At 46.8% G+C, this 25,042-nt stretch overlaps 2 protein-coding genes across 6 annotated transcripts; one reads left to right on the top strand and one right to left on the bottom strand.

Annotated features, from left to right (window-relative positions):
• Window positions 1-4,774: 4,774 nt before the first annotated feature.
• On the top strand, window positions 4,775-8,223 carry NPFF (neuropeptide FF-amide peptide precursor). The gene is made up of 3 exons (XM_020784536.3): window positions 4,775-5,238; window positions 6,473-6,600; window positions 7,868-8,223. Exons 1-3 carry the CDS (start codon window positions 4,864-4,866, stop codon window positions 7,989-7,991), a joined length of 627 nt encoding a protein of 208 aa, XP_020640195.3. The 5' UTR covers window positions 4,775-4,863; the 3' UTR covers window positions 7,992-8,223.
• Window positions 8,224-9,667: 1,444 nt separating this feature from the next.
• Window positions 9,668-25,018, bottom strand: TARBP2 (TARBP2 subunit of RISC loading complex). 5 transcript variants are annotated; one of them, XM_020784543.3, is made up of 9 exons: window positions 24,935-25,018; window positions 19,906-20,075; window positions 17,539-17,644; window positions 16,491-16,574; window positions 16,024-16,096; window positions 15,474-15,591; window positions 14,741-14,868; window positions 13,397-13,589; window positions 9,668-10,207 (listed from the first exon to the last, which is right to left on the bottom strand). In XM_020784543.3, the coding sequence occupies exons 2-9, from the start codon at window positions 20,063-20,065 to the stop codon at window positions 10,050-10,052; spliced, it is 1,020 nt and encodes a 339-aa protein (XP_020640202.2). In that variant the 5' UTR covers window positions 20,066-20,075; window positions 24,935-25,018; the 3' UTR covers window positions 9,668-10,049. The 5 variants fall into 5 exon arrangements, with proteins under 5 accessions (XP_020640202.2, XP_020640200.1, XP_072847204.1 ...); XM_020784541.3 differs by lacking the exon at window positions 24,935-25,018 and adding an exon at window positions 21,903-22,073; XM_072991103.2 differs by lacking the exon at window positions 24,935-25,018 and adding an exon at window positions 21,903-22,073 and having other exon boundaries at window positions 16,024-16,093.
• Window positions 25,019-25,042: the final 24 nt, after the last annotated feature.

Below are 25,042 nucleotides of genomic sequence, written 5' to 3'. Positions count from 1 at the left end.
AAACAGCTGCTTCGTGGGCCCAGAAATAAATTGACTGCCAGCAGAGAGGTCTCAGAACAGCTGATACAAGCAGGTTGACCCACACCCCACGACAGCTGGGAGACCCAATTTCACACCAGCCTAAATTTAAAAATCTTCAAAGGTAACCTCTGTGTGAATAGTTTAAAAAATGCTTTATGTGAATCTCCTTCCAAGGCAGCTTCATAAAGATTTGAGTTGTAAGCTGTTAAGAATTCACTGAAGTCGGTCACTGAAGACAAGCTTTGCCATTTTGTTTTGTTTTGTTTTATTCATATTTTTCCTCCAAAGAGTCTGAAGATAATCCTGTGGTGCCCTAAATCTTAGAGGGACTCACTGAGAAACATTAATAAAATGTTTATTTTTTTTTTATCTCCCCAAGGTTGTTGAGTTAAGCCAGTTCTCCTCAAAGTACTTTATTCTTGGACGGATCCTTCTGTCTTTGGGTTCTCACCTTGGTGTGAGAACTGAGAGTCTATCTTGGAAAATGGGTAGTGGGTAAAGTAGATCAGGGGTGGGGGGGAGCCAGGGGTTTTTCAGATGCTTTACTACAGTCCCCATTGTGCTTCACTGTTGTCCAGGGTGGGAATCGGGATCCATTCCATGACTCATTGACAGCCCTATTTCCCCCACTCTGAATTAGAGATGCCCCACCATGCTTCAGTCAAGCTGTGGAAAAGGAATATCCTTTTGACTGGAAGCTAACGTTACACAGAAACTATATATCTCAGCAGCTGGACTGAGAGGGTGGACCCTCCCCATGGAAATCTGTATTTGAAGCAATGGGAAAGCTCTCTTTTTCAGTGTCCTCTGCTCCTTGCTGCTGAGTCTTCTCGAGAATCCAGAGTCTGAACAAACCAAGTATCTAAACAGATTATACGCAATGTTGCCTGAGTAGCCCACGCCTGGGCAGCCATAATAACACAATGGAGGCAATGCATTCAAAACAGTATGTGGCTGTCCCAGAAGATAACCATTCTCTTGGAACCACAGGAATCACTGTAAAGAGCATCTCTTGAGTCCTTTGTTTTCTTCTGTGCGTTGACACTAGTAACATAGCTGGCTTTTCAAAGGCATGAAAACCCATCACTCATTAGAATGTGGCATTTGCCTCAGGCATCAGGTTCGTGAGTATCGCAAAATTAAGAGTTACCGAAGATTTTAGTTTAATTTTCCTCCCCTGCACTTCTACTGCCAAGAAAAGTCAAAGGTGCTTGTGAGAACAGCCTGGTGTGTGTGTGTGTGTGTGTGTTTTGGAGGGGGGGATTGTCTACCTCTATGCAGAGGAGAAGGCACCTTTTGCTGCTCCACCTGAGCCAGCCACAGTTACCCGGTTGGACAAGACATGACAGGGTTGGACTTGATGGCCCTCGGGTCCCTCCCAGCCCCACCGTTTTAGGAAATCCCCGCAAGGTAGGTGAGGATGAGATGGGCTCAGAGTCCATCTCGAGTGCATTTCATGGCCAAGTGGGGATTCAAGTCCTTCTCCTTGTCCAATACGCTGAGTAACTACACCATGCTGTGTTTGTTCCGTGGCCCACCTAAGGGTTGTGGGACAATCAAGAAAGTCTGTCTGTTGCTCAGGCATGAGGGTGGGCCAGCACACTTTCTGCTTTTCCGATTAAAGCTGCAATGTTTAATGTTCAGGCACAGAGTTGATAGCAATCATCCACTTCTCACCTTTCGTTGTGCTGGTTATAGCTGCTGGGGCTTGTAGTCCAGCAAAATCTGCAGGAACACAAGTTGCTTACCAGTGATTTCATGGATAGATTGATGCCTGATATATTAATTAGCATTTAAACCATAAGCTGATTAACTAAGGGTGGCCAACGCCTTTATGGGTGCCATTTCTCCTTTCCCTGCACTTCCCCCGATAGACCACACGATGGCGGCCGTACTCCACCGGTACCCGGAGAAGCAAGACACGCTCAAAAGAAGTTCTTGGAAAGTTAGAGCTGCTCTCCTTTACCACGAAAGACCACGTAATAAGAGGCGACGTGCACGCTGTGGTCCGTTTAGGCCTTTAGGGCATTTCCTTCAGAATGCTTCATAACTGGGAAGCCTTTTTATAAAGTCTTCAGTTACCACCTTTTTCTGTTCTGTGCTTCCGGTTCTTTACCTTAAAGAGTCTCTGATCTTTGGACTTCAGCTGCCCTAAGCTTTGGCCATGGTAGGAAAGGATAACCCTTTGCCCACCTCCCGGGATAAGGCAGAGGCTCTCCAGATATTTTAGATTTCCACTCTCCGAAGCCTCAGCCTAAAGGCTTGGCCCAAAGGTCTGGGATGATGAGCAAAGGAGCCCAAAATGCCTTGGAAGGTGGAGAACCTTCGTTGTCAAGGATTCTGAATTATTTTCAGGGAGTGTGCTCGCTAGACCTAAGGGGAGGCCATTCTCACCCCTGAACAAACAAATCACCTGCCCCCATCAGGAGAGGTGCTGTTGCTGAAGAGAGAGGAGGAAGATTTACTTGGCACTGCTCCACCAATGGATGAGAAGCTGTCTCGGCTCCAATGCCCGGGAGAAGTTGCTTGTTATTGGGGGCCATCATTCAAGGGCTGATCAGTTAGTTCACAACTGGGCCTCCAGGAAAAACATCATGGGATGGGGATTCAACTATGCAGTCGTGCTGATATTTCACTTCTTCTGGTTGTCTCCAGGCAGGCAGCATTAAGAACAACATACCTTCACAAACACGGACAAGTCCTTCTCAGCTATTCCGGTGGGAGTGTTTTGTTTTGGTTTGGTTTTTACTGGCCAAGTGTGCTTCAGGGACCTCAGAGAGCCAAGGACTGGTTTAGTTTAACCAACCGGCCTCTCACACTTCAGACATGGTGATCAGGTTATTTTTAACACTTTGAATTCCCAAGATCAACAGCTGCCTAGAACGATTGGGGAGGGGGGGTACTGTGTCTTTTTGCAGACAGGTTCTGTTCCATAGCTGCCTTTCTTTCTTTTTCCAAGGTACCAGACATTACCTTCGGCTTTGCCAAGGGCTGCCTCACCCTCCACACAAGTGCTAGGAAAGAGCAGAGCAGAGCAGAGGCGGAGGACATATGGTCCTCTGGCTAGTGTTGAACTACAATGTCCATCATTCCTCACTGCTGGCTGTGTGGGCTAGGGCTGATGGAAGGGGCTGCAGACACACAATGTCAATTTAGGGCATGAGTACTTTCACCTGCTAAATCATGCACAGATATGTACCCCTTTAACTAGCACTGGCTTTGGTGGCCAGGCTGAAAACTCGAGAAAAGATTGAGCTCCAAGGCATTCAACGTATGTGGATTATCAATTCTAATCAAGGTTCTTAGTTTCCTAAGAGTTTTTCCAAATGGAACTTAGCGCTTCATGTTGCAGTGGTTTGAATGTTCTACCTGCGCAGCAGAAGTACAAGGGATTCACAGAGCAGAACAGCGTCAAGTTCACCAGAGCAGTCCACCCCCTTTCTCAGCAACTGAAACTTACCGTCTCAATTACTCGTCCTGATACATTTGTAGGAGAACAAATAAAAAACATTTTCTTTGCTTAGAGTTCTGAACAGATCAAAACAATAAACAGGACTGCCTTCAACAATGGACTTGAACAGATTCTAGAGAGGGAAATGAAACTCAGCAGAAATTCTCTTTGAAATCAGAGCCAGGAGAGAACTATTGGTTACTGCTGGATAAATAGTCACCCTAGCCCAGGAAAGAGATCTCCCAGTCAAACCTTCTAAATCTAAAGGCAGCATGCATGGTTGCAAAAACAAACAAACAAAGAGAGAGAGAGAGAGAGAAGTTGCAACCTGCCAGAGTTGCATCTAATGTATTCAGCCCTTCCCCACCCCACGGACCAGAGGTGGTGAACTTTTGGCACAGCAGATGTTTTGGACTACAAGTCCCACAGTCTTTTAGCACGGCCAACAGAGAATGGGGATTCTGGGAGTTGAAGTCCAAAGCATCTGGCACACCAAAGGTTCATCATCCCTCCCCAAACCATTTCAGGTCATTATGCAGACACCGTGACCTCAATAGATTAGTTTTCCCACCCCACCTCTGGGTTTCTAACCTCTTAAAAAAAACACAACGCCTTGTCTGTTTAAGAGATTTAGAGATCTCAAAAGCTTGAAGATATTTTGGTGCCCTTTTGATTAGTATAATGAGGGTATTGCACTAATTACAGTGGTTCCCAACCTTGGGTCTCCAGGTGTTCTTGGACCAAAACTCCCAGAAGCTTTCACCACTAGTTTTATTGGCCAGGATTTCTGGGAGTTGTAGTCCAAGAACATCAGAGTTACCCAAGGTTACAAGCCACTGCAACAATACAAAGGGACCCGGCCTTTTGCCTCTTAGAAAACAAGCAGATGTTTCACAGTCCCCTCATTACATATGAGACAAGGGCATTATTCTTGCCCATGGGCTTCCATCAGCCCCACATCTGGATGTGAGGGCTTGCATCATTTCAATGTGGTGAACTCCCCACATGACAGTTTCCCTTCCTGTGTCCCGTCACCAGTCGGCTGTTTTGTAAATGTGTTTCATTAAACTGTTAAGAGCGGAGCTTTGTCAACATGAACGCCTCAGGGATCGGGGCTTGTAAAAACACACAAAGAGAGGGAACATGATGAACGCATGACCCCAAGCAGCACCTGGGGGGGTCCCCAGATCCATTAATCTAAACCGAGTTAAGATAGAGATGTGAGAGGCCAGTGGCCGGGCCTCGGAAAAGCCTAGCCTCCATTTCCCTGATGCTCCCACAAAACCACGATAAACAAGCAATTAGCCGCCAAGTCTCAGTAGGGCTTAAAAAGAGTCATTTGAGTGGATTTATCCCCTCAATAACGTGCAAATTGGTCCCAGCCAACAGTGATGCCGTCTTTGTCAGGGACCATCATGGTCCCTCTCTGCTCGTCACAGGGAGGAACGCCGCAGGCCACCCACCGCCTGCATTGCCTTACAAATGGTGGCCTGCCACTGTCATCAATCCCAGCCTATGTCCCTCGGCTCCCAGCATGGAGATATAAAGGCGCTGCCAAGAGAAGGGAAACTGGGACCGGGGAGCGAAGCAGAGAGGTAAGCAGAGCTCAGCGGGCCACAAACATGGAAGCCATCCATCTCCTGCTAGCTCTGGTTTTGCTCTCCGGCAGTCTGGGGTCTGGCCGAGGCCTTGAAGAGGGACTGGGCTCCCAGGAGCTCTTGGCTGAAGATCCCAATGTGTATCCAGAGAGGCTGTTAGGCTGGACGGTAAGTAAACCTGGGTCCTGTGGGTGAAACAGCGAGGGATTGGAGGTGCTCCTACTCATAGTAGTATGGCCATTATTGGAGGATTAGGTTTCAACCTCAGTGCAAAGCAGAAGGATGGCTGTGGATGCCACCTTTGCTTCAAAAAGTTCAGGTTAATGTACAAGGGGGGGGGGGACGGCCACCTCATTTTATCCGCACGACTATCCTGTGAAGTAGATTTTGTGCCCAGAGAGAGAAAGAGAGGGAGAGAGAGAGAAAGGCCCAAGTCACCTAGGAAGAAGAGAAGGGATATGAACCCAGGCAGGGCCAGCCCTACGGATAGACAAAGTGGAGCGGCCAAACAGACAGTGAATTGCTAGTGGGCCGCCTAATGTCAACACTGCCTTTTTGCTGCAAGAGGTGGGTAGAGGCACAGGTGGGATTTCCTGTCCCAGGCACCAGAGGAACTTAACTAGGCTTGGATTGCTATGACAGGGCACTAAGCGGGGGGGAGGCAGGAGGAAGGGGGCTATTTGCTATTTATTTTAAGGTGTCCTGCACCTTGGGATGGCCCTGAATCCAACTCTGAGAGGTCCACTCCACAGATTTGCAGTGACTGAGTGGGATTGTTCCACCATGAGTACACAACCCTGTGGAGCACAAGGTGTCTCTCCTGTTTCTCCACCTGCTAAGACTTCTGTGACAAGGGAGGTGGAAAGGGTTTGCAGTGGGGGTGGGGGTGGGGGCTCTGCTGCTTCACCTCATCCAACAGTGTCTGTATTTACCCTTTCAAAGAAGAGACATGCTTTTATTTTGAGGGAACAAGTAAACGCCGAGGTTCTCTTCCCAGGGAAGTGTATCGTCTGTGAAGATGCTCACTCCTTGCTTAATTTCCCTCAGAAGCCTGTGGGGCTGAATTAGTTGTGGTACCTGAGGAACATAATGGTGGGAAGACAAGGTGGAGAAATCACCGGCTTTCAGCCTCTGTGGTCCAGTTATCTCTGTATTTTTATTTTTACTTTTGGCAAGGCTGTGGTCAGAACTTGGGAGCCTGACTTCTATGGACTTCCCAAATGCCGCAGCCCAGCCCATGCTTCTGGGCAGCCAGCATCCCATGTTCTTGGTCTCTGATCTTCCTCTTGGCCTCGCGTTAAGGGACTCTTTTTTCTCTCCAGCTCTTTGTGTTCAAAGGAGTGCCTTGGCTTGGTACTCAAGGCTCCTAACCTTGGTTATGTTGTATTTAACCCTCCCAAAGCAAGAAAATGAGGACCATGCCGCGCAGAGCCTGCCTGAAGAACACTCTCTGGGCGTCCTTCTCCGCTCCTTCCTCCACGCTGTGCAGAGACCCGGCCGCAGCCCATCCTTCTTGTTCCAGCCCCAAAGGTAAGGGAGACGCTTAGGGGTCAACGGGCCAGGTAGGAAGAGGCTACTGTAGGCCATTGCTTTTTTATGCACCAACCACAGCAGGAGACCCAGCCAAGGATCTGCAGCTTTTGAATTCTCCATCTGAATGGCACGGCACAGATACACATTCTACTAACCTTCCAAGGCATAACATATCCTAAATTTTGGACAGATAAGAGCAAGGCCCAAGGAGATTCACCCCTTCTCTCAGCCCAAGCCAGAATGCAGGTTTACAAACTCTTTGTAAGTTTTGGTGATTCGCACTTACTCCTTTTGGATCAGGTACATAATAGCCTTGATGTGAATGCAGCTGTTTCAAAGTACAGCAATACCTGCAGTGCAATGCACGCACACACATGCACGCATGCGCACACACATGCATGCGCACACACAAAAATGAATCAATGAGCAAACACATTTTCATCTATTCAATCATGGAAAGTTCAGATTCCAATTCAGCTAATGTCTGTAACAACTTCTCAGGCTCATTCTTTCACACTTCCTTTTAGTGGGCCAGCCCTGCCATGAGGCAGAGTGAGGCAGCCGTTTCAGGTCCCAGAGGCTCAGGACATCACCCCCTTAATAGTTTTGCCCAGATTTCTTGACAGCTTTCCCCTGCTCACCCTCATCTCGTCTGCCATCTCTGGGAAGGGTAGAGGAAGCAGCCCTTCCATCAATGTTGAAAGAACTGCCCAACCAGTTCGGCTTTCGTACATTGCATGGTGTGCGTGTATCTCGTGCCATCTTGTCCTTTGCCTTAGACAACCAGATAACCTGGGCCAGACTTATTCAGTCATTTCAAAAACGAACGTTAAGCCCCATGTTTTAGCCTTCTTTATCTTGCCAAGACAAAAGAGACGAATGATGCCTTATCACCCATGCCTGACTTTCCCCGTGGAATCTTCCTGACCAGTCTTGGAAGACACGATCCGGGGTTAAATGAACTTCTGAGCACTCTAGCTTAGGTGATTTCCCTAGTTCCCCTTTGGATGGAGAGGGAGGAGGAAGGCGGCGGCCTCATTCCAGGGTTGGATACCCTTCTTTGTGTGTGTGTGTAGGTGTGTGTAGGTGTGTAGACCGTGCACCCGGGGGTAGACCAAAACTGAGGGGATGTCCAAATACTAGACAAAAGTGTGGGGAATGAGCAAAGACCTGTGCTTGTGGGTGGGGTTTTTGGAGCAGCAAAAAAAGTTGCTTCAGCAGCTGGATCCTTCCCTGAGGCCACCTTGGGTCCTTCTCTCTTTAGGTTTGGGCGCGACGCCAGGGCCAGTTCCCTCAGTGTCGGGCGAATCAAAGCCCGTGCGTGGGATTCCATGGCACCTCAGTTTCTGAGCATGGCCACTCCTCAGCGCTTTGGCAAGAAAAAATGAAGCCGGGAACAGCAACACGCAGCCGAAGAAACAACAGCACCAAGAGATAAGAACCCAGCCGAGAACCATCTGCTCAGTGGATCTTGCCAGATCAGACAAAAGCCTCTCCTTTCCTTTCCACTTCCATGTCTGTGTTTTGTATCGGTGGGTTACTTGGGTGAGCAACTAGCACTCCTGTCTGGGACTTGTAGTTTGCTAACGGTAATAATAAACGTCATTCCAGCTTGGAAAAGACTGCAGTCCCTTGAGGCGCATTGTCTCCAGCACAGCAGGTGAGGTGGTGCCATCCAGTGTGAAATGTCCATTGACCGCATTGCCAGTGGTTAGGGGGAGGATGGGAGCTGTATTCCAAAGCATCTAGAGGGCCTGAAGCTGCCTGCTAACTAGAATGCTCCTCATTATTCATGGCAGGTATGAAAGAAGCCTTGGCTTAGTGGCAGAACAGATGATAAAGGAGACGTTTCCATATAACCATAGAATTCTAGAGCTGGAAAGGACCCCCAAGGTCATCAAGTCCAATCCCTCCCTTTGGCTAAAATAGGAAATCTACATTAAAATATCCTTGACAGAAGGCCATCCTACCTCCTCTTTGAAAACTCCAAGGGAGAATCACCCACCTTCAGAGACAGTCCTATCCACTATTAACCAGCTCCCTTTGTCAGGATATTATGCCTAAATTTAGTCATAACCTTTTTATTTATTTATTTATTTGGAATATGTATCTATTGCTTGGGGCCCTCCCCCTGGAGCAACAGAAAAGAAGCTTGTACCATCTTTCACATGCCAGCCCTTCAAATAATGGAAGACAGCTATCATATTGCCAACAACAGGGCTTAAAGGTTCCTTGAACCCACTGGCACTTTAGTATTTTGAAGCAGACCATGTGTGTTTGCAAAGGTCTTCTTTAATTATAACAGTTCATGGCAGCTAATCCATTTTCCTTGTCATTTATCTAACACGTGGCACTGAATCCTGTTCATAACAAAGACAGTCCACCCTGTCCCTGTACAGGCAATGCCATTAAGTTATGCTGCACACATGGCTTTGACTTCTTCATACTATGTAGCTGATAGAATCAACGGCCCACAAGGCACAGTATAGGGCAAGGCAGAATTAGCATATGTCACTCCATGTTGGGTCAAAGGGCTGACATTCTCAGAACTGGAGATGACCTGATAAGCTCAGCATCTGGGGCACAGGTCTTTGTTGTCTCAAAGAAAGTCACACCCCTCTCCAATCCAGAATGCATTTCATGCTGGCTCGAGGATTTGAGCAGCTGTCATCCAAATATGTGAATATGGAAGCTTTGTCAAGTTGGCTTTCAACAGCTCTTCTGTGCAGGACATGGGCAAGAGGAGCATTGGGTAGCCACAGCCAAGGGAAAATGGAGAAGACATGGTTGGGCAGATTGGGTGGGGATTGTAGCACCATTGTTTGAGAGGCATCAGTATCCTCCTACCCCGTACATAGATATATAGCACATCAGAAAGAGAAGTTTCGGCTTTTTTATATGCAGGGCCATTTTTTTAGCTGGAGATATATATGAAGAACTGATCCATCTAACTACACTTTTCAATGGTCTGCCTTATGGATAGCATGGATGCTCAGTTCTGCCTTCATGTCCCTCCTGGAAGTGGTGGAGAATATACAGTGCTAATCCACTTAAAGATGACCACTTATTACAAAAGCCCTTTATTGCAACTCCTAACCATGTAGCATTTGTAAGTGCATGCCCCTCCCCATCCCTCCCCACAAGGAGAAGAACCAGGGTGACATTAGGTGAGCCACAAAGAGGCTGGGCCACTATGACCATGATGGGCAGCGCCAGCAGTTTGCTCTCAGGGTGACAAAGTCTCCAACAGCATCATCTCTGCTGTAGGTACCAAAGAACCCTGGCCAAGTCTTAATTCTGGTTGGAAATCAAAACCCACCACCGCCACTTGCCACTTCAAGACCATGGCAAATACAGTTGTCTCCTTAGAGTGGGCAGGCAGGTGGGGGCAGAGCTGTCTGGGAATCTTTCCGTTGCTCAAGAGTCCTCAGTGGTGTCAGGGTGCCTCATTTGCCCCCTGCCATAATTTTAAGATACTGAAGAGCGTTGTGGGCAGCATCCGCACGAGCAGCATGGCGAGAGGTAGCAGAGCCGTGGCACACTGTGGTTGGCTGTGTAGAAAGCTCCACCAAACACTGGTACAGGCCACTCAAGCTCATCTCATCTGCAAAAAAGGAAAAAGACAACACTCCATCAAACAAACAGAAATAACAGAATGATTTCCATCAACCCTCTGTTCTGTCCAGAAGATGAGTGGACATCAGCAGTTGTATACAGAAGAATCTGTTTAATTCCACCCAACTTCTTCAAAGATGCAGCCAGGTTAGTCTCCTCAGCATGTTGACAAAATTAAAGGGTAGGGAGAAAGAAAAAGCTAAATATTGTGGCATTTTAAAAAGACTAACAGAGTGAGCTCTCTTGGGTCAAAATCCACTTTGTCAGACACCACAAAGTGGATTTTTAGTGAGGCTCCTGCAGAAGTGGATTTTTATCTGCAGAAAGCTCATACTGAAATACAGTGGTGCCTCGCACAACGATTGCTTCATACAACGATGAATTCACACAGCGATGGGTTTCTTTGAGGAATTTCCCCCATCGTTTAACGATGTTCTCTATGGGGGAATTTCACTTAACGATGTCCCTTTTTCGCTCCTGTAAAAGTGTCTTAAACTGTTAGAAACCTGTTTTAAATGCTTGCAATCGTTAGCCCACCTCCTGAACCCTATGCAAACTTAATTTGGTGTTGTTCTGAGTCGTCATTACTTTTTGGTGATTTTTTTGTTTTCTCTCTCATTGAAATGCATTGGACGGAGATTTCAATAGAGTTCAATGAGGGAAAAAGAAAAAATCACCAAAAATTAACAACGACTCAGAACAACACCAAATTAAGTTTGCATAGGTTTCAGGAGGTGGGCTAACGATTGCAAGCATTTAAAACAGGCTTCAAACAGTTTAAGACACTTTTACAGGAGTGAAAAGGGAGATCGGAAAGGGCTCTTTGATCTCCATTTCCCTTTTAGCTCTTCCCGATCTCCCTTTTCGCTCCTGTAAAAGTGTCTTAAACTGTTTGAAGCCTGTTTTAAATGCTTGCAATCGTTAGCCCACCTCCTGAAACCTATGCAAACTTAATTTGGTGTTGTTCTGAGTCTTTGTTAATTTTTGGTGATTTTTTGTTTTTCCCTCATTGAACTCTATTGAACTGTCCGTCCAATGCATTTCAATGAGAGAGAAAACAAAAAATCACCAAAAATTAACGACGACTCAGAACAACACCAAATTAAGTTTGCATAGGTTTCAGGAGGTGGGCTAATGATTGCAAGCATTAATCTGTTCCAATTGAAACGGATTAACCGGTTTTCAATGCATTCCTATGGGAAATGGTGTTTCACTTAACGATGTTTTCACATAACGATTTTTTTAATGGAACCAATTAACATCATTAAGCGAGGCACCACTGTAAATCCATTAGTCATTATAGTAACACAGTATTCTGCTTCCTCTTTTTTCTTTCTTTTTTGTTTCCCTTTTAATTTTGTCAACAGCTTCCTCGAACTGACACAAAGGCTGAAATCCTGTGACTCTGTGCAGTAAGTCACACTAGAGCAGGCCCACTGACGACTCCTCCATACATTCCACCGATTCAAATGGACCCACTCTAACTGCAGCTTACTATACTAATTGACAGGATTTCAACCACTGAAAGAGAAAAGTGGATAACACATTCTGAGTCAGCAGAGGATGAGGTGGTAAACTAGAGGAATCAGTTGCGACCAGATGGCATGAATTGCCATGTCATTGCTCATTTTCCTTGGGGACAAACAGCTTTATACAGCTATTAGAACCAGTTAACCTCCCCCCCATTGGACAAATAACAGGGAAAAATAAGCCAACCTCAGATTTTACTGTGTTCTTCAACTGCTTTTAAATCTGCAAAGAGGCACACACTCAAGGACTCCCAGAACATGCCCACATCAAAGGGAAAAAACATGTGTAGCAAGAGTAGCGAGCCAGATACAGCACCTCCATGCTTAACAGCACACCATTTCTCCCCACTTAATGACAGAGATTCTCATTGATTTATTTATAGGCCTCCTTTCTCCTGATAAGGGGATTCAAGGAGACTTGCAATATTAAAAAGAATAGAATTAAAAACACATTACACATTGAAAACAATTAAACCATGAAACTGATTATGATACATTGAGCAATTAAAACAAATAAAATGCACCACTGGGGCAGTAACATTGACCTGTGTCACAGGCTGGCTCAAAGGATTCCTGGAACCAGAGAGATGACGTGCTCTGAAGACTCTCGAATGTTATAAAGGTGGAATGCTCACATAATAGGGCTGAGTTGGAAGGCCTGTAGATCTGACCTGAGCACTGCTAATGTCTTTAGGCACAGAAGCTAAAGGACAAGACCCTTCGCTTCATGGCAGGGCTGGGCAAGCTGCATCCCAGGGCCAAATATAGCCCTTGACCTAATTTCACACACTGCTAATAAACCAGTCGGACTTTTGGCCCAAGCAATATGTTTTTCTCATTTCGTCTGATAGGTAGGAGAGGAAATTTGCTGCGGTGTATCTGTGTGTGAGAGAAGAGGATTTCAAAGGGAATAAAATAAAGATTGTGATAGGCAAGAAAGAGAGCAAGAAAAGAGGTGGACTCTATTCCTACTTTATAACAACGAGAACCGGTGCTGGAAGGGACCCTCTGCATCACCGAGTCCAGCTCCAGTCAAGGAGGCCCAGTGTGGGAATTGTGAACTCCCAGTCTTTGGCTCCACAGCCCAGAGGGCTCAACCACTCAGCTACCCAAGCAGTTCTGGAGTGAAGAGTCACACGCTAAATCAGAGAGGAACCTACAATGGATTAATATAAAGCAGTGTGAGCAGCTCAGATTCAGACGGTATTTCCTAGGCTCTTCTTTGAGGCTCCTTTCTTAGGTGCTGTTCAAGACATCACACATCTTGCAAGCATTATGGTGGCTCCTCCCACGCTCCTATTCACAGCCCTCTTTTATGCCCTGAATAAACTCTTTTCTTGCTTACAGGAGGTCACTGGTGAGGACTCTTAAGCTCTTGATGTGGTTTACAAACAATGTGGGCAATTCTAAACAGGTCTGCCTGTGTCTGTCATTCATTGCCTGACCAATCAGCCTGCCACTAAGGAAATATACACTGATGTATTTAAGTGGACAAACAGGCCCGTACAAGCTGCGGGCGTCTCCACAAAGGATAAGAGGTGAAGTCTTTAAAAAGCAGGAAGGTGTGTGTGTGCGCGTTTGTTTCCCTTATCCCTATTCAAGGAGCCAATCCTGGCTTCCGCCTGCAGGTCTCATTTCCATTCCTTTACCAATATCGAGGTAGCTGATATCAAAGCTCTGCTCTTCAGAGAGTTCCTGCAAGAGGCTGCAGAAGCCAGAGTTGAGCACGCCCAGGGGGTTGCTTTTCAGGTGCAAAATCTTCTCTCCAGCAGAGTTGCGCAAAGAGTCCCAGGTGCAGCCAGAACCTCGGCCCTTCACCCCGTCCAGCTTGTTTCCTGCAGTCTAAGGAATGGAAAAGAGAACAGAGAGAGGAGGGAGACCTTCTTCTTCCATAGGTCAAGGCACAGCCATTGCGCTCCCCTCCTGCTGTAATTGCAACCCAGAACACCACCACCCCCATCCATCCTTTCGGCAATCAGGCTGCCTCTAGTTACTCTACGTCAGCGCCATTCCCCCCCACCCCACCCGGCTCAGGGCCTCCCATCCACATGGAGGGAACAACAGCTCTCAGGTAAAGCATAGGGCTTGTATGCCAAGGGTCCCAGGTAATTCTATGACATCTCCAGCCATGGCTAGGAAAAAAACCTAGATAAATACAAATACCCCCACAGCATACCAAGCCACACTACCCACTGCTCAAGGCAGGAATCCAAGTCAAAATCTGACGCATGGGTGTGTCCCTTTCTTTTGAGCATGTCCAGCATCGGGCAATTGGCTCTGCTGTTGTACCACTCAAACAGTTAAGAGGTTTTTCCTGATATTCAGCTTGCAATTGCGGTAAGGGGTACCATCCCCTCCCAAGTTTTTTGGGGGGATGAGACACCCTCTTTTGCTCAGTCCATGAGTCTCCCATGGTTTCTGTGAATAGCCTGCCAATCTAGTGCTAGAGTGACAGGAGCATGACTCAGACCTTCCCTTTTCTGTTAAAATAACATGATAAAATAGTTTTGTACTCTGTAACTGTGTCAAAAAGCTAATTTCCCAATTTCTTGAAGTGCAGGTAATGTTCTGCTGTGCAGCCTTTGCAACTCTGCAAAAGAGAGCCAACTCTTTCCAGGTTTGGCAGGCACACAGTTGCATATGCTAGTCTGCGTGTTTAAATGTGAACACTTGTGCTTTTTGTCACTCTAGCAAGAGATCAGCCTTTCCAGATATTATGACAGGATGAGGATTCACAGAGCACCATACTCTGACAGTTGATTTCCCAATGTCCAGAATGGACACTGAATCTTGGGGCGGCACAGCTGCTTCTAAGGCTCCTTAACTTGCCTCAAGTAAAGAGGCCACTTTCCCAAAGAGACTTCCAGGGTGGGACTCTCAGCAGAGCCTGACACAGCTCCTCAAGCAGCAGGTTTTGGCATCCCAAACCTCATTCAGGGCAACCCCAACCATGAATGGTTTCGTCCCCTACCCCAACGCTGCCCAGGACTCACAATGGAAAACTGGTCCTCCTCCACTTCAGCCTCACTGCCCTCTCGTGGATCCAGTGGGACATTATGAATCCGCACAAGCATCTTGGCGGCAGCATTGCGCTTGGCAAGCTTTTTGGAGGTGCCGCTGCCTGGTGGGGAAAGAAAGTGGGTGATACGAGCAATCCAGAAGACAGTTCAGAGGACATGGTTCAGGTGGACATGGGAGTCCAGAACAAAAGTTGTGGAGAAGAAAGAAGGAGACGATACAGGTTTGCTCCACACTCTCTACCCCGCTTTCCTCCCATCTGAGTGTATTTTGAGCCACACCACACCTGCCTCCGTGTCTGTACCTTGTATCCCAACCATGCCATCCAACTGGAAAGGTGCAGAAGCAAGAGCAAAGGAACATGATACTTGTACATGTTTGACCAAAATGGCCCAATGTGTCCAAGCTGAAACACTCAGCAATCCTTTACACCAGAAATATGAAAACTTACATGTTTGGACTACAACTGCCAGAATCCTGGCCATTGTGGTCATAGGGAACTCTGGAACCTGTCATTTAAAACAAAAACAAAAAGCCCTCTTCCAAGCTCTTCTTGACACACAGGCTGAAACCCTATTGCTTAGCACAGTAACTTGCAACTAGAGTAGGCCCACTGAACCAGTGGGGATTTGGTGAGTCAACTGCTCTTTTAAGTTTCATTGATTCAAATGGTGGTGGCAGGCAACTCTGAGGCCTGCAAGACTGTACCTATTTCAATGAACCTTTCGACACGGCAGGTCATGGTGAATTCTTTGCGGTGCGCTGGTCCCGATTCCTGAGTGACTGTGTATTCAGGTAACCGCCACCCTTTTTGAACCACCAGCTCCTGGAAAGAAAGAGGGGGGGAAAGAGAGAGAGAAGGGAGAAGTCAGAAAGCCATTTAACTCTGGACTCATGGAGGGAATGGGAAATTAGGACTCAGATGTTGCCTGGGATGTATTTAGAGCTACAAGTGGCCTGCCTGAATTAAATGGCTGGCATTTAGAAGCTGAGCTGATCAGAATACTCACATCTTCAGTGCAAACAGAAGAAACAATATCAGGCAGGGGGGGGCGCTCAGCAGGTGGCCAGTGGAAGAGACCACAAGTGGGACTTGGCTTTCATACCAGAGATAGGCACAGGCAAGATACAGATGTGTGCCTTCTGCTACTGATGTCAATGCTGGCAGAGGAGACCAGACACAGTGTGTGCCTCTGTCTACACTGTCCCTGGCAAGGACCTGAGGCTGGGGAAAACTGCACCCAAGAAAGTCACCTACCTGCAGGGCCCCAACGGGATTGCACTCTGACTGCTGCGGTGATACTGGGGACTTTATGTCCATTGGGGAGCTTCTGGGTGAAAGAGAGCACAAGGTCAAGGACTCTCCCCCAGGGGTTTTCCTGACCCAAACCCTCCTCTATCCCACCTCTAGACAGAGGTCTAGGCACATGGACAGTATTCCAGGGGACCAGGTTATGGAAGGTACTCAATAAAGAGGGCTCTGATTGCCCACCATCCCATGCCATTCCCAAGTTGCTGGTTGCAGCTTACAGAAAGCCACAGTGGGGGGGATGCCGGCAGCAGGACCAAGCAGAGGGAACATCCATCCAGAGAAACCAGCATGTTCTAGCCGAGCAGCCAAGTGTGCATCTGGGGTGGGGGTGGGGAATCCAGGTGTATGTGAGCAGCTAGAAGGTGCACGGCAGCCCAGTTCCCAAGCTCTCACATCTGTGTCGATCCCATTACCTGGGAGACGCAGTCGGCAAGATGGGCACAGGCGTGGTGGCGGGGGTGGTGGTCTGAGCCAAGGGCTCTAGAGAGAAAGGAGAGCTTCAAAATACAAGGTGACAATATTAAAAAGCAAGCTCAGAAGCAGAAGCACATGCAGTGTGGAAGAAGTTTCTGGACACATGAGAATGCCCACAACCTCGTCCCCAAACCCTGTGCACAACCCTCCTGGTCTTCACCAGCACACCTTCCATCCATTTCACCCTCACCCAATTCATCTCACCCATTCGACCTGCAAAACTAGTCCCTTAACTCTGCATAACCAAGACTGCAGAAGATCAGAACTTGCTTTGTGAGATGTGTCTGAATCTTAGCTTTCACTGGCTTTAAAATATAAAAAAGTGTCTTCAAAGGCCTGTCCTGAAAGGACTACATGTCGGCCGGTGAACTGTTACAAGTTGGGGCAACAACAAGGAACTCTGGTCATGTGTGTGGGACCCTTTGGCCCTGCACCTAACTGGCAAAAGCAGACCAAATTATGCAAATCAAGCACAGTAAATTGTTTCATGGTGCAGCACATGGCATTGCTTGGCACAGAATTAAAGTTAAATTGATGTGGGTGTAAAAGTAAGAACACAGGCTTGACTACTTCCAACACGTGGCTGCAAACACCAGAAGAACAAACATGCCCCCAAAGTGCCTGCATTTCTCATCCCGTAGTGCCGCAACCATTCTGGGGGGCTTTGCTCACTCATGGAAAGACAAAAAGACAACTGATTTGAGCACCTTAATGTTCCACAGACCTCCTGCCTCCCAAGTATCTGCCAAGCATCTGCCGTACCATCAGAGTAGCTGTGTCTTTTTTTAACCTACCCAACACCCACCGGCAGTGAGAAAGGGCATGCCTGCTTTGTCCTTCCTGCACCCAAGTTATCTTTCAAAGCAAAGGCACAAAAAATTTAAGGGCTAGCATGGATCTTGTATGCAAAGAATTCCTCAGAATATACATTTTACAAACAGAATTTGGGGGAAGCAGCTACTAGACTGATTCTTCTGTGGTCCTTACCTGGGTTCCTCCAGCGTCGCTGGCTCCAACATGTTCCCTCCCTTCAGAAGTCTGAGGGCCACCTCGGCCGCCTTGTGCTTGGCTGCTTTTTTGCTAGGGCCTTGGCCTGAGAACAAGGAAAGGGGAGAAGCCAACCTGTGATTCAAAGCCGGAATGGCACCTTGCCAGGGTGCAACCGGACAAGCTTATAAACCTCTTTGGTCAGATTCAACCCATGGCCAGACAGACCCAGACTTGTTTAGGTTCAGCAAGGTGGTGGCATCTTGGGCCTTCTAACCGCCTTCATACAACAGCTCTGCAACATACAGTACATATAATGGCACATTATATGTACTGTATGTGAAAACACAACTGGGCATGGAGGTAGTGGGAGTGTTTTGGGCAAATGTAAGAAGCCTTTAAGTATAGGCTGGCCCCCTAGGATCAAAAACTACACAGTTCAAGAAGAATTAGAGGCAACTGCACATCCCTTCTTCTGTGCAAGAATTCTCTTCCTGAGCTTCATTATAATCAAGTAAAAAGCTCAGTGCTCCATCTGTAAATCAACCACTCTGCTTCTTAACTCATTACTACTCTGCATACCTACTCATCTCCAGTGGAGGCCAGATCAATTGAATTTTCCAAAAGAACTGTCAAGAACTGGAAAAATAAATGAGAAACTTTGGGGGAGCACTAGAAGTGAGACTAAAACAGGTCATTGACTACACAAAAGCCTTTGACTGTATAGACCGCAGCAAACTATGGCAAGTCCTTAAAGAAATGGGAGTGCCTGACCATCTTATCTATCTCCTGAGAAATCTATATGTGGGAGAGGAAGCAACAGTTAGAACTGGATATGGAACAACTGATTGGTTCAAAATTGGGAAAGGAGTACAACAAGGCTGTATATTGTCTCCCTTCTTATTTAACTTATATGCATCATGCGAAAAGCTGGACTGGAGGAATCCCAAGCCAGAATTAAGATTGCCGGAAAAAAATTCAACCTCAGATATGAAGATGATACCACTCTGATCACAGAAAGTGAGGAGGAATTAAAGAACCTCTTAATGAGAGAACAAAGAGGAAGGCGCCAAAAATGGTCTGAAGCTCAACATCTAAAGAACTAAGATCATGGCCATGGGTCACATCACCTCCTGGCAAATAGAAGGGGAAGATATGGAGGCAGTGACAGAGTTTACCTTCATGGGCTCCATGATCACTGCAGATGGTGACAGCAGCCATGAAATTAAAAAATGCTTGCTTCTTGGGAGGAAAGCGATGACAAACCTAGACAGCATCTTAAAATTCAGGGACATCACCTTGCCGACAAAGGTCTGCATAGTCAAAGTTGTGGTTTTTCCAATAGCGATGTATGGAAGTGAGAGCTGGACCATAAAGAAGGCTGACCACCAAAGAATTGATGCTTTTGAATTGTGGTGCTGGAGGAGACTCTTGAGAGTTCCCTGGACTGCAAGGAGAACAAACCTATCCATTCTGAAGGAAATCAAGCCTGAGTGCTCACTGGAAGGACAGATCCTGAAGCTGAGGCTCCAATACTTTGGCCATCTCATGAGAAGAGAAGACTCCCTTGAAAAGACCCTGATGTTGGGAAAGTGTGAGGGCAAGAGGAGAAGGGGATGACAGAGGATGAGATGGTTGGACAGTGTCTACCAACACAATTCAAGCTACCAACATGAATTTGACCCAACTCTGGGAGGCAGTGGAAGAGAGGAGGGCCTGGTGTGCTCTGGTCCATGGGGTCACAAAGAGTCAGACACGACTTAACAACTAAACAACAAATAAAAAAAAGACAGCTCATAACTCTTGGTTTGGGGAAAATAATTGAAATGGGTTGAACAGCCAGCACCGCCTAAGTTCTACTCTGAAGATAGAGTGGCTTAGGACATATCTATCTTTAGCTCCCTGTGTTTAAGACAGTGGACCTGAAACATAGGCAAAGAAATGGAGACACTTCTTTTAGCTTCAGGTCCTCATCAGTTGTTTCCCAGAGTCTGCCTCCCACTGCATTTTTCAAGGTATTTGGAGTTGCATTTGGAGGGAGAAAATCTCCTACGAAGACAAGATAACATGTTGTTTTGTTTGTATGGACAGAGGAGGGAGTATGACTTCCTTCCCTTTTTTATAATAACCTTGAAGCTTCAGGAGACAGGATAAAAATGTAAACAAAATGAGTACTTTGGGAAGAGTCCATGGAAAAAGGTAGAGATGTCTCCTGCTCTCCATTTAATAGCAAAAAACTCCTTCAAACAACACAAAGGACAGCAAGAGATAAATATATTACACACACACACACACACCACAACAGCACACAAACATATACAACTGTTTCCTGCTTCATTTCTACACCCATTCTTTGCCACTACTAACCGGTACAGCTGATGTCCCCAACCGTGACACGAAAGGTGAAGTTGGGCTGATGAGCTTGTCCCTCGGCTTTCAGTAGGTCGTAGACGGGTGTTTTGCCTATGCGTGTCCCATACTCTTGCAGCAGGCTGATCGGGGTCTTGCCAGGATTAGACGCCAGCATTTGCTCTATACTGAAGACAGCAAAGAGAACACAGATGGATTTCAGGAGTCACTCCGTCCTTGAACAAGGACAAAGAACTTCTTTTGTCAGACAAGGTATTTGCGGCTTCAACAATTCCACTCTTTATAAGAGGGGCAGGCAATCTGTAGCCCTTCAGATACTGGCAGACTACAATGTGCCATCTTAGCAAGTGGGAAGCCACAACAGAAGTTGAAGCCCAACAACGTGAGGGATGGGGAGGGCTATAAGCTGGCCACCCTGCTCTATAACAAAGACTGTACTCCACTCTCCTTCACCCTATTCATACGACATCATGCCACAGTATGCAGAGAAGCAATTAAGATCCAGGTTCAAGTCCTCACTCAACCATAGGACAATCATTCTCTTTCAGCCTAACCTACCTCACAGGGATGCTGTGACACAGTGGGGCAGCAGAGAGGCATGTATGTTGCCTGGAGCTTATCAGGGGGAGGGGAGTAGGAAAAATAGCTAATAAATAAATAACTCTGGAGTGGCTCTGTCACTGCCAAAGTCCTCTTCAATTGCAGTTCCACAGCGCAGTCAGTCCTCCTGCCTAACCTCAGATGTGAGAGTTCTCTAGCAGAATAGAACATAAGCACATCGAAAGAAACTACAGGGTTACATTCAAAAGAGTGCTTTGCTCTTGCCATCTTTTAACTACCCTTTTAACTATACTGAAGATGGCAAAGAGAACACAGACGGATTTTTTCCAGGGCATTCCTGGAACTTATGTGAGGTTTCCAATTTAGACAAAGAATTGGCTGACACCAAAAGATCTAATTGAGTAACTTTGTTTCAAGAGCAACTCATACATGCCCCTGAGCACCCACACAGGACAAAAGCCATTTCTCCCGCCATTTGTCCCCAACAGAAAAATAATGTTTCTGTACCCAAAAATGCCATTGACCCTGAGTGCACTGGAATACATCATCTTGAATTCTTGGAATCCTTCAGCTAGCAGGGTCAGTATTCTGATTCTATGTTTGGGATTCCGTATTCCATATCGACGCAGACTGGAAGATCATGTGCTCTGACATAGGTGAGGTGACAGCCGCTTTTCTGGTAAGCAGCAATGTTATCCTTAGTAAAGTCAGCAGCACCTGGCTCTGAATTAGGATCGTGCCTATGTAAACGTACTTGGGAGCAAGCCCTTCAGTGGCTCTAATTTCTTCGGAACAAATGCATAAAACTGCAGTGGTGGGGGAGGTCTGCCTACATTGTAAGCCAATGGACTACCCTACCATTCCATTGAAGCTGACTGTTTTGCCCCTATTAACCCAGTCTTTTGGATCCCTTGGAAAGAGGAGAAACAGAATGTACTGTTTCTGTTAAAACTGATGTGTTATTTCTCACGGTCAGGAACATACTGAGACCCTCTTCTCAGATAAGGGGTGCGATCATTTCCAAGCATCTTCTATGCCATCATGGGAGCAGAAATCGATGGCAGGAATCGTTTGAAAAGTTAACTAAAGCACTACAGGGCTATTATTATTGGTGGCATTTATATTGTGCTTTTCCTGCACAACTCTCAAGGAAGAACAGTACTGTACAAGGAAAACGTCTCTGACCCAAGTCCCAAGCCAAGACTCTAACCACTGCAGAGCACTGCCACTGCCTCCGACCCCTTCCCGGGCCCCTGCCAAGGCCCGGGTTCTTGCTCCCATGGGTGGCCCTTTCAAAGGGCTGGGCCCAGCCCGTTCTCCTAGCAACGGGATTCAAGAGGTCCTCTTGGAGGCAACCTAGCAACGCACGTCCAAGGGGCGGGGCTTCCCGCCCGGCATCTTAGCAACGGCGGGCGGAGGCCTCCGGGATTCACCTGGGGAAGCTGCCGCAGCTCCTCGCGTTCCCGCAAGGCTCCTCCGCCTCCTCCTCGCTCATTCCCTCCTACTGCCCCGCCGCCGCCGCCGCCACAACGCCTGCCGCCCTCCAGCCCGGCTTGCAATGGCCGGGAGAGAGGAAGCGACGGCCCTCGGCCGCCTCCGAAGCGACGCGAGGCGCATCATGGGACCTGGAGTCCACCCGGAGCTCCCGGCCAGGCAGCGATAGAGGCAAAAGGACTACATATCCCATACGGCCTTTCGAACACACGAGGCCATAGACGGGCTTGCCCTCTCTGTGTGCGTCGGAGAGCCGTGGCTGGTCCCGCTGCATGCTGGGAAGAGTCGTTTCCGCGGGCCGAAGCCCTAATGCCGTTAATTATACTGTATAGGCGAAAGTCGGCGGCCAAAGTCAAGTTACAGCTGGGGGCCGGGGGCGGGGGGAAGCATCCGCGCGTGTAAAGATGATTATATCTAGCTTGCAGGAAAAGTGCAAATGAAATGTCCCGTAAAGCCGGTGAGAGGGTTGTTTTACTCAAGTTTCAGAATCCTTCTCGTTAAGGCTTTTACTAGAGATTAAACTCAAGCGGTATATTTTCTCTGAAAGAAGTTCGCAATTTATTTCATTGGCTCTTACTCCTTAGAAGTGTGTACAGGATTGCAGCCTTAATCCCTGTCCTAAATAAAATGAAATTTAAGGCGGTAATTTTCAAAGAAAAAGCCCTGTTAATCTGTGTAACCATACCAGATTTAAAAAAAAACTTTGTGACATCTTAAATAACTTATTTTTAAACTGTGCTTTCATGGTAATCCTATGAATAAATTCCATTGGAATACTTAGATTTATTTCTAAGTAAGCTGGTGCATTGTCAGTACTCTTTATGTTACTGATAGCAAGCTATATAATATTTTGATGCTTAAGGTAAAGCTTGAGCGCTTTTCTAAATATTTATTTTATTTATATCCTGCCTATCTGGTCGTGTTAGGACTACTCTAGGCGGCTAACAACATAAAAATAATACAATAATATACATATAAAACCATTTTACATAACAAAAAACTAAACAGAATGGGAGAGCTATAGGAGAAGGGAAAAGTCGTCAGGAGTTATCTATTGGGAAGGCCTGCCTAAACATCCATGTTTTTAATTGTTTCTTAAAAATACCCAGCGAGGGAGCCGCGCAAATCTCAGGTAGGTTGTTCCAGAGACGAGGAGCCACCGCCGAGAAGGCCCGATTTCTAGTCTTTTCCTTCCGGCCCTCCCTCGGCGTTAGGCTCCTCAGCCTCACCTCCTGGCTCGCGCGAGTGACACGGGTAGATCTTGGTGGGAGAAGGCGTTCCGCCAAGTATCGAGGTCCTAAACCGTTTAGGGCTTTGTACGTGAGCATCAACACTTTGAAGTCGATATGCAGAGTACCCACAACAAGACATGTCATTTTTGGCACCTGAAGCAGAAAATCCCATAAACATTTCCATCCCTGACACTAAAAAGTTACCTTAAATAACCATCTGCTGTGTATTTTCATAACACCCAAACTCAGTTGCTTTCTACATCTTTAGCCCCATTCCACCTCCCTTCACTCAGTCACTGCTCAAGACTTTAGCTCCTCCTTCTGTGAAAAAATTGAAAGTACTTGTACAGTACAGTATTTGATCTTCTGTCTCAGCACCAACTTCTTCCTTCTATGTCTACCTGCTGTTCACTGATTCCATGAATTAAAGGCAAACACAACCCAAGAGCCATAGGACTTTGGGTATGCACCATGCCAGCAAATTATGGATGAGCAGGGTCCACAACTAATAGCCAGTCTGTCATGAAATTCTCTTTCAAGGAATGTAAACCTTAGATTTATTTTTGAAAAGACAGAAGGAAATATAAGAACACAAACCGTAGTTCGGCACTTTCTAGTCCCACTGCCTTCCCAATCACACTGAAATCAATGGGTCCTAATACTGCTTATCGTTCTTTAACAGCTAGATACTGTTGTCGTTTAGTCGTGTCCGACTCTTCGTGACCCCATGCACCAGAGCACGCCAGGCCCTCCTATCTTCAAGTTTATTCTGCCTGTAACTGTCTCAGAAATGTTTTTTTTAATCTGTATGTATCTGTTGCTCTCTTACTTATTCAAAACATTTTACCCCACATTTTCCCTTAAAAAGCACCCAAGGCAGCTTACATTATTACAAGACAATGTTTAAAGCTAAAAATAATACTGTATACAAATACTAAAAAGGTCAGGTATCACACTACAACACAATAAACCACACTGCTTGCAGAAGGAGAGCAAAGATGGGGCCAGTCTGGTCTGAGGGAGGAAGTTTGAAAGTCTGGGAGCAACAACAGAGAAGACCTTCTCCTGTGTCTCCAGCAGGTACACCTGTGAGGATGTTAAGACAGAAAGAAAGGCTTCTCCTGATGATCTTAACACCCCAGCAGGCTCATAAAGGGAGATGCTGTCCTTGAGATAGATTGGACTGAAGCAGATCTGGACAAAGAGAGGCCATAATGCATTATGTATTACTACTGGATAGAGAACGTGTGAACCTCCAGATCTAGCAGGTCAGCCCGTCATCTTTTATGACAGGCAATACTCCCTATGCCTGATGGGGGTTGCAGTCTATCAGCATCTGGAGGGACACAGACGCTAAGGTTTCCTGCTTGTTGTTGATCGGGGTGCTCTTTCCGTCACGTCCAGGTTTTGCACTGAGGCTGAGGTTCGACACGCCTGGTGCACGTTTATCATAATCCTCCTGAACATAATGGAGTTACTCCAGAGTACAGAAGCACAAACTGTAGCTGCTGGCTTGCAAAACACACCTGTGTAGCAACAGTCCCACGGACGGGTCTATTGCTGTTGTCTTAAGTCTGGATTAAAGGACGACTTTCTGAGTCTGTCTCCACCGCAGCGGTAATCTCAAAAGCAGAGCATGAACTACATCACCCAGAACCGCATCGGGGAGGTGGGTGCGATTAAGAATTGGTTTGCGGGCTCCTGAAACGAAGCAACCAATAGGCACAGAACTACATTACCCACAAAAAACAGGGCGCGGATTATCTGATTGGTTCTCGGCGTTCCATTCTCGTCCCTCCTGGCTTTGTCTCCCGTCCAGGTTCCTTGGTCCTTTCCCCGTTTCATTG

The sequence above is a fragment of the Pogona vitticeps genome, chromosome 2 (genome assembly GCF_051106095.1).
Source record: "Pogona vitticeps strain Pit_001003342236 chromosome 2, PviZW2.1, whole genome shotgun sequence".
NCBI classification, from domain to species: domain Eukaryota; kingdom Metazoa; phylum Chordata; class Lepidosauria; order Squamata; family Agamidae; genus Pogona; species Pogona vitticeps.
Note: the sequence above shows the minus strand (reverse complement) of the source record. Positions and strands in the feature narration are given on the sequence as shown.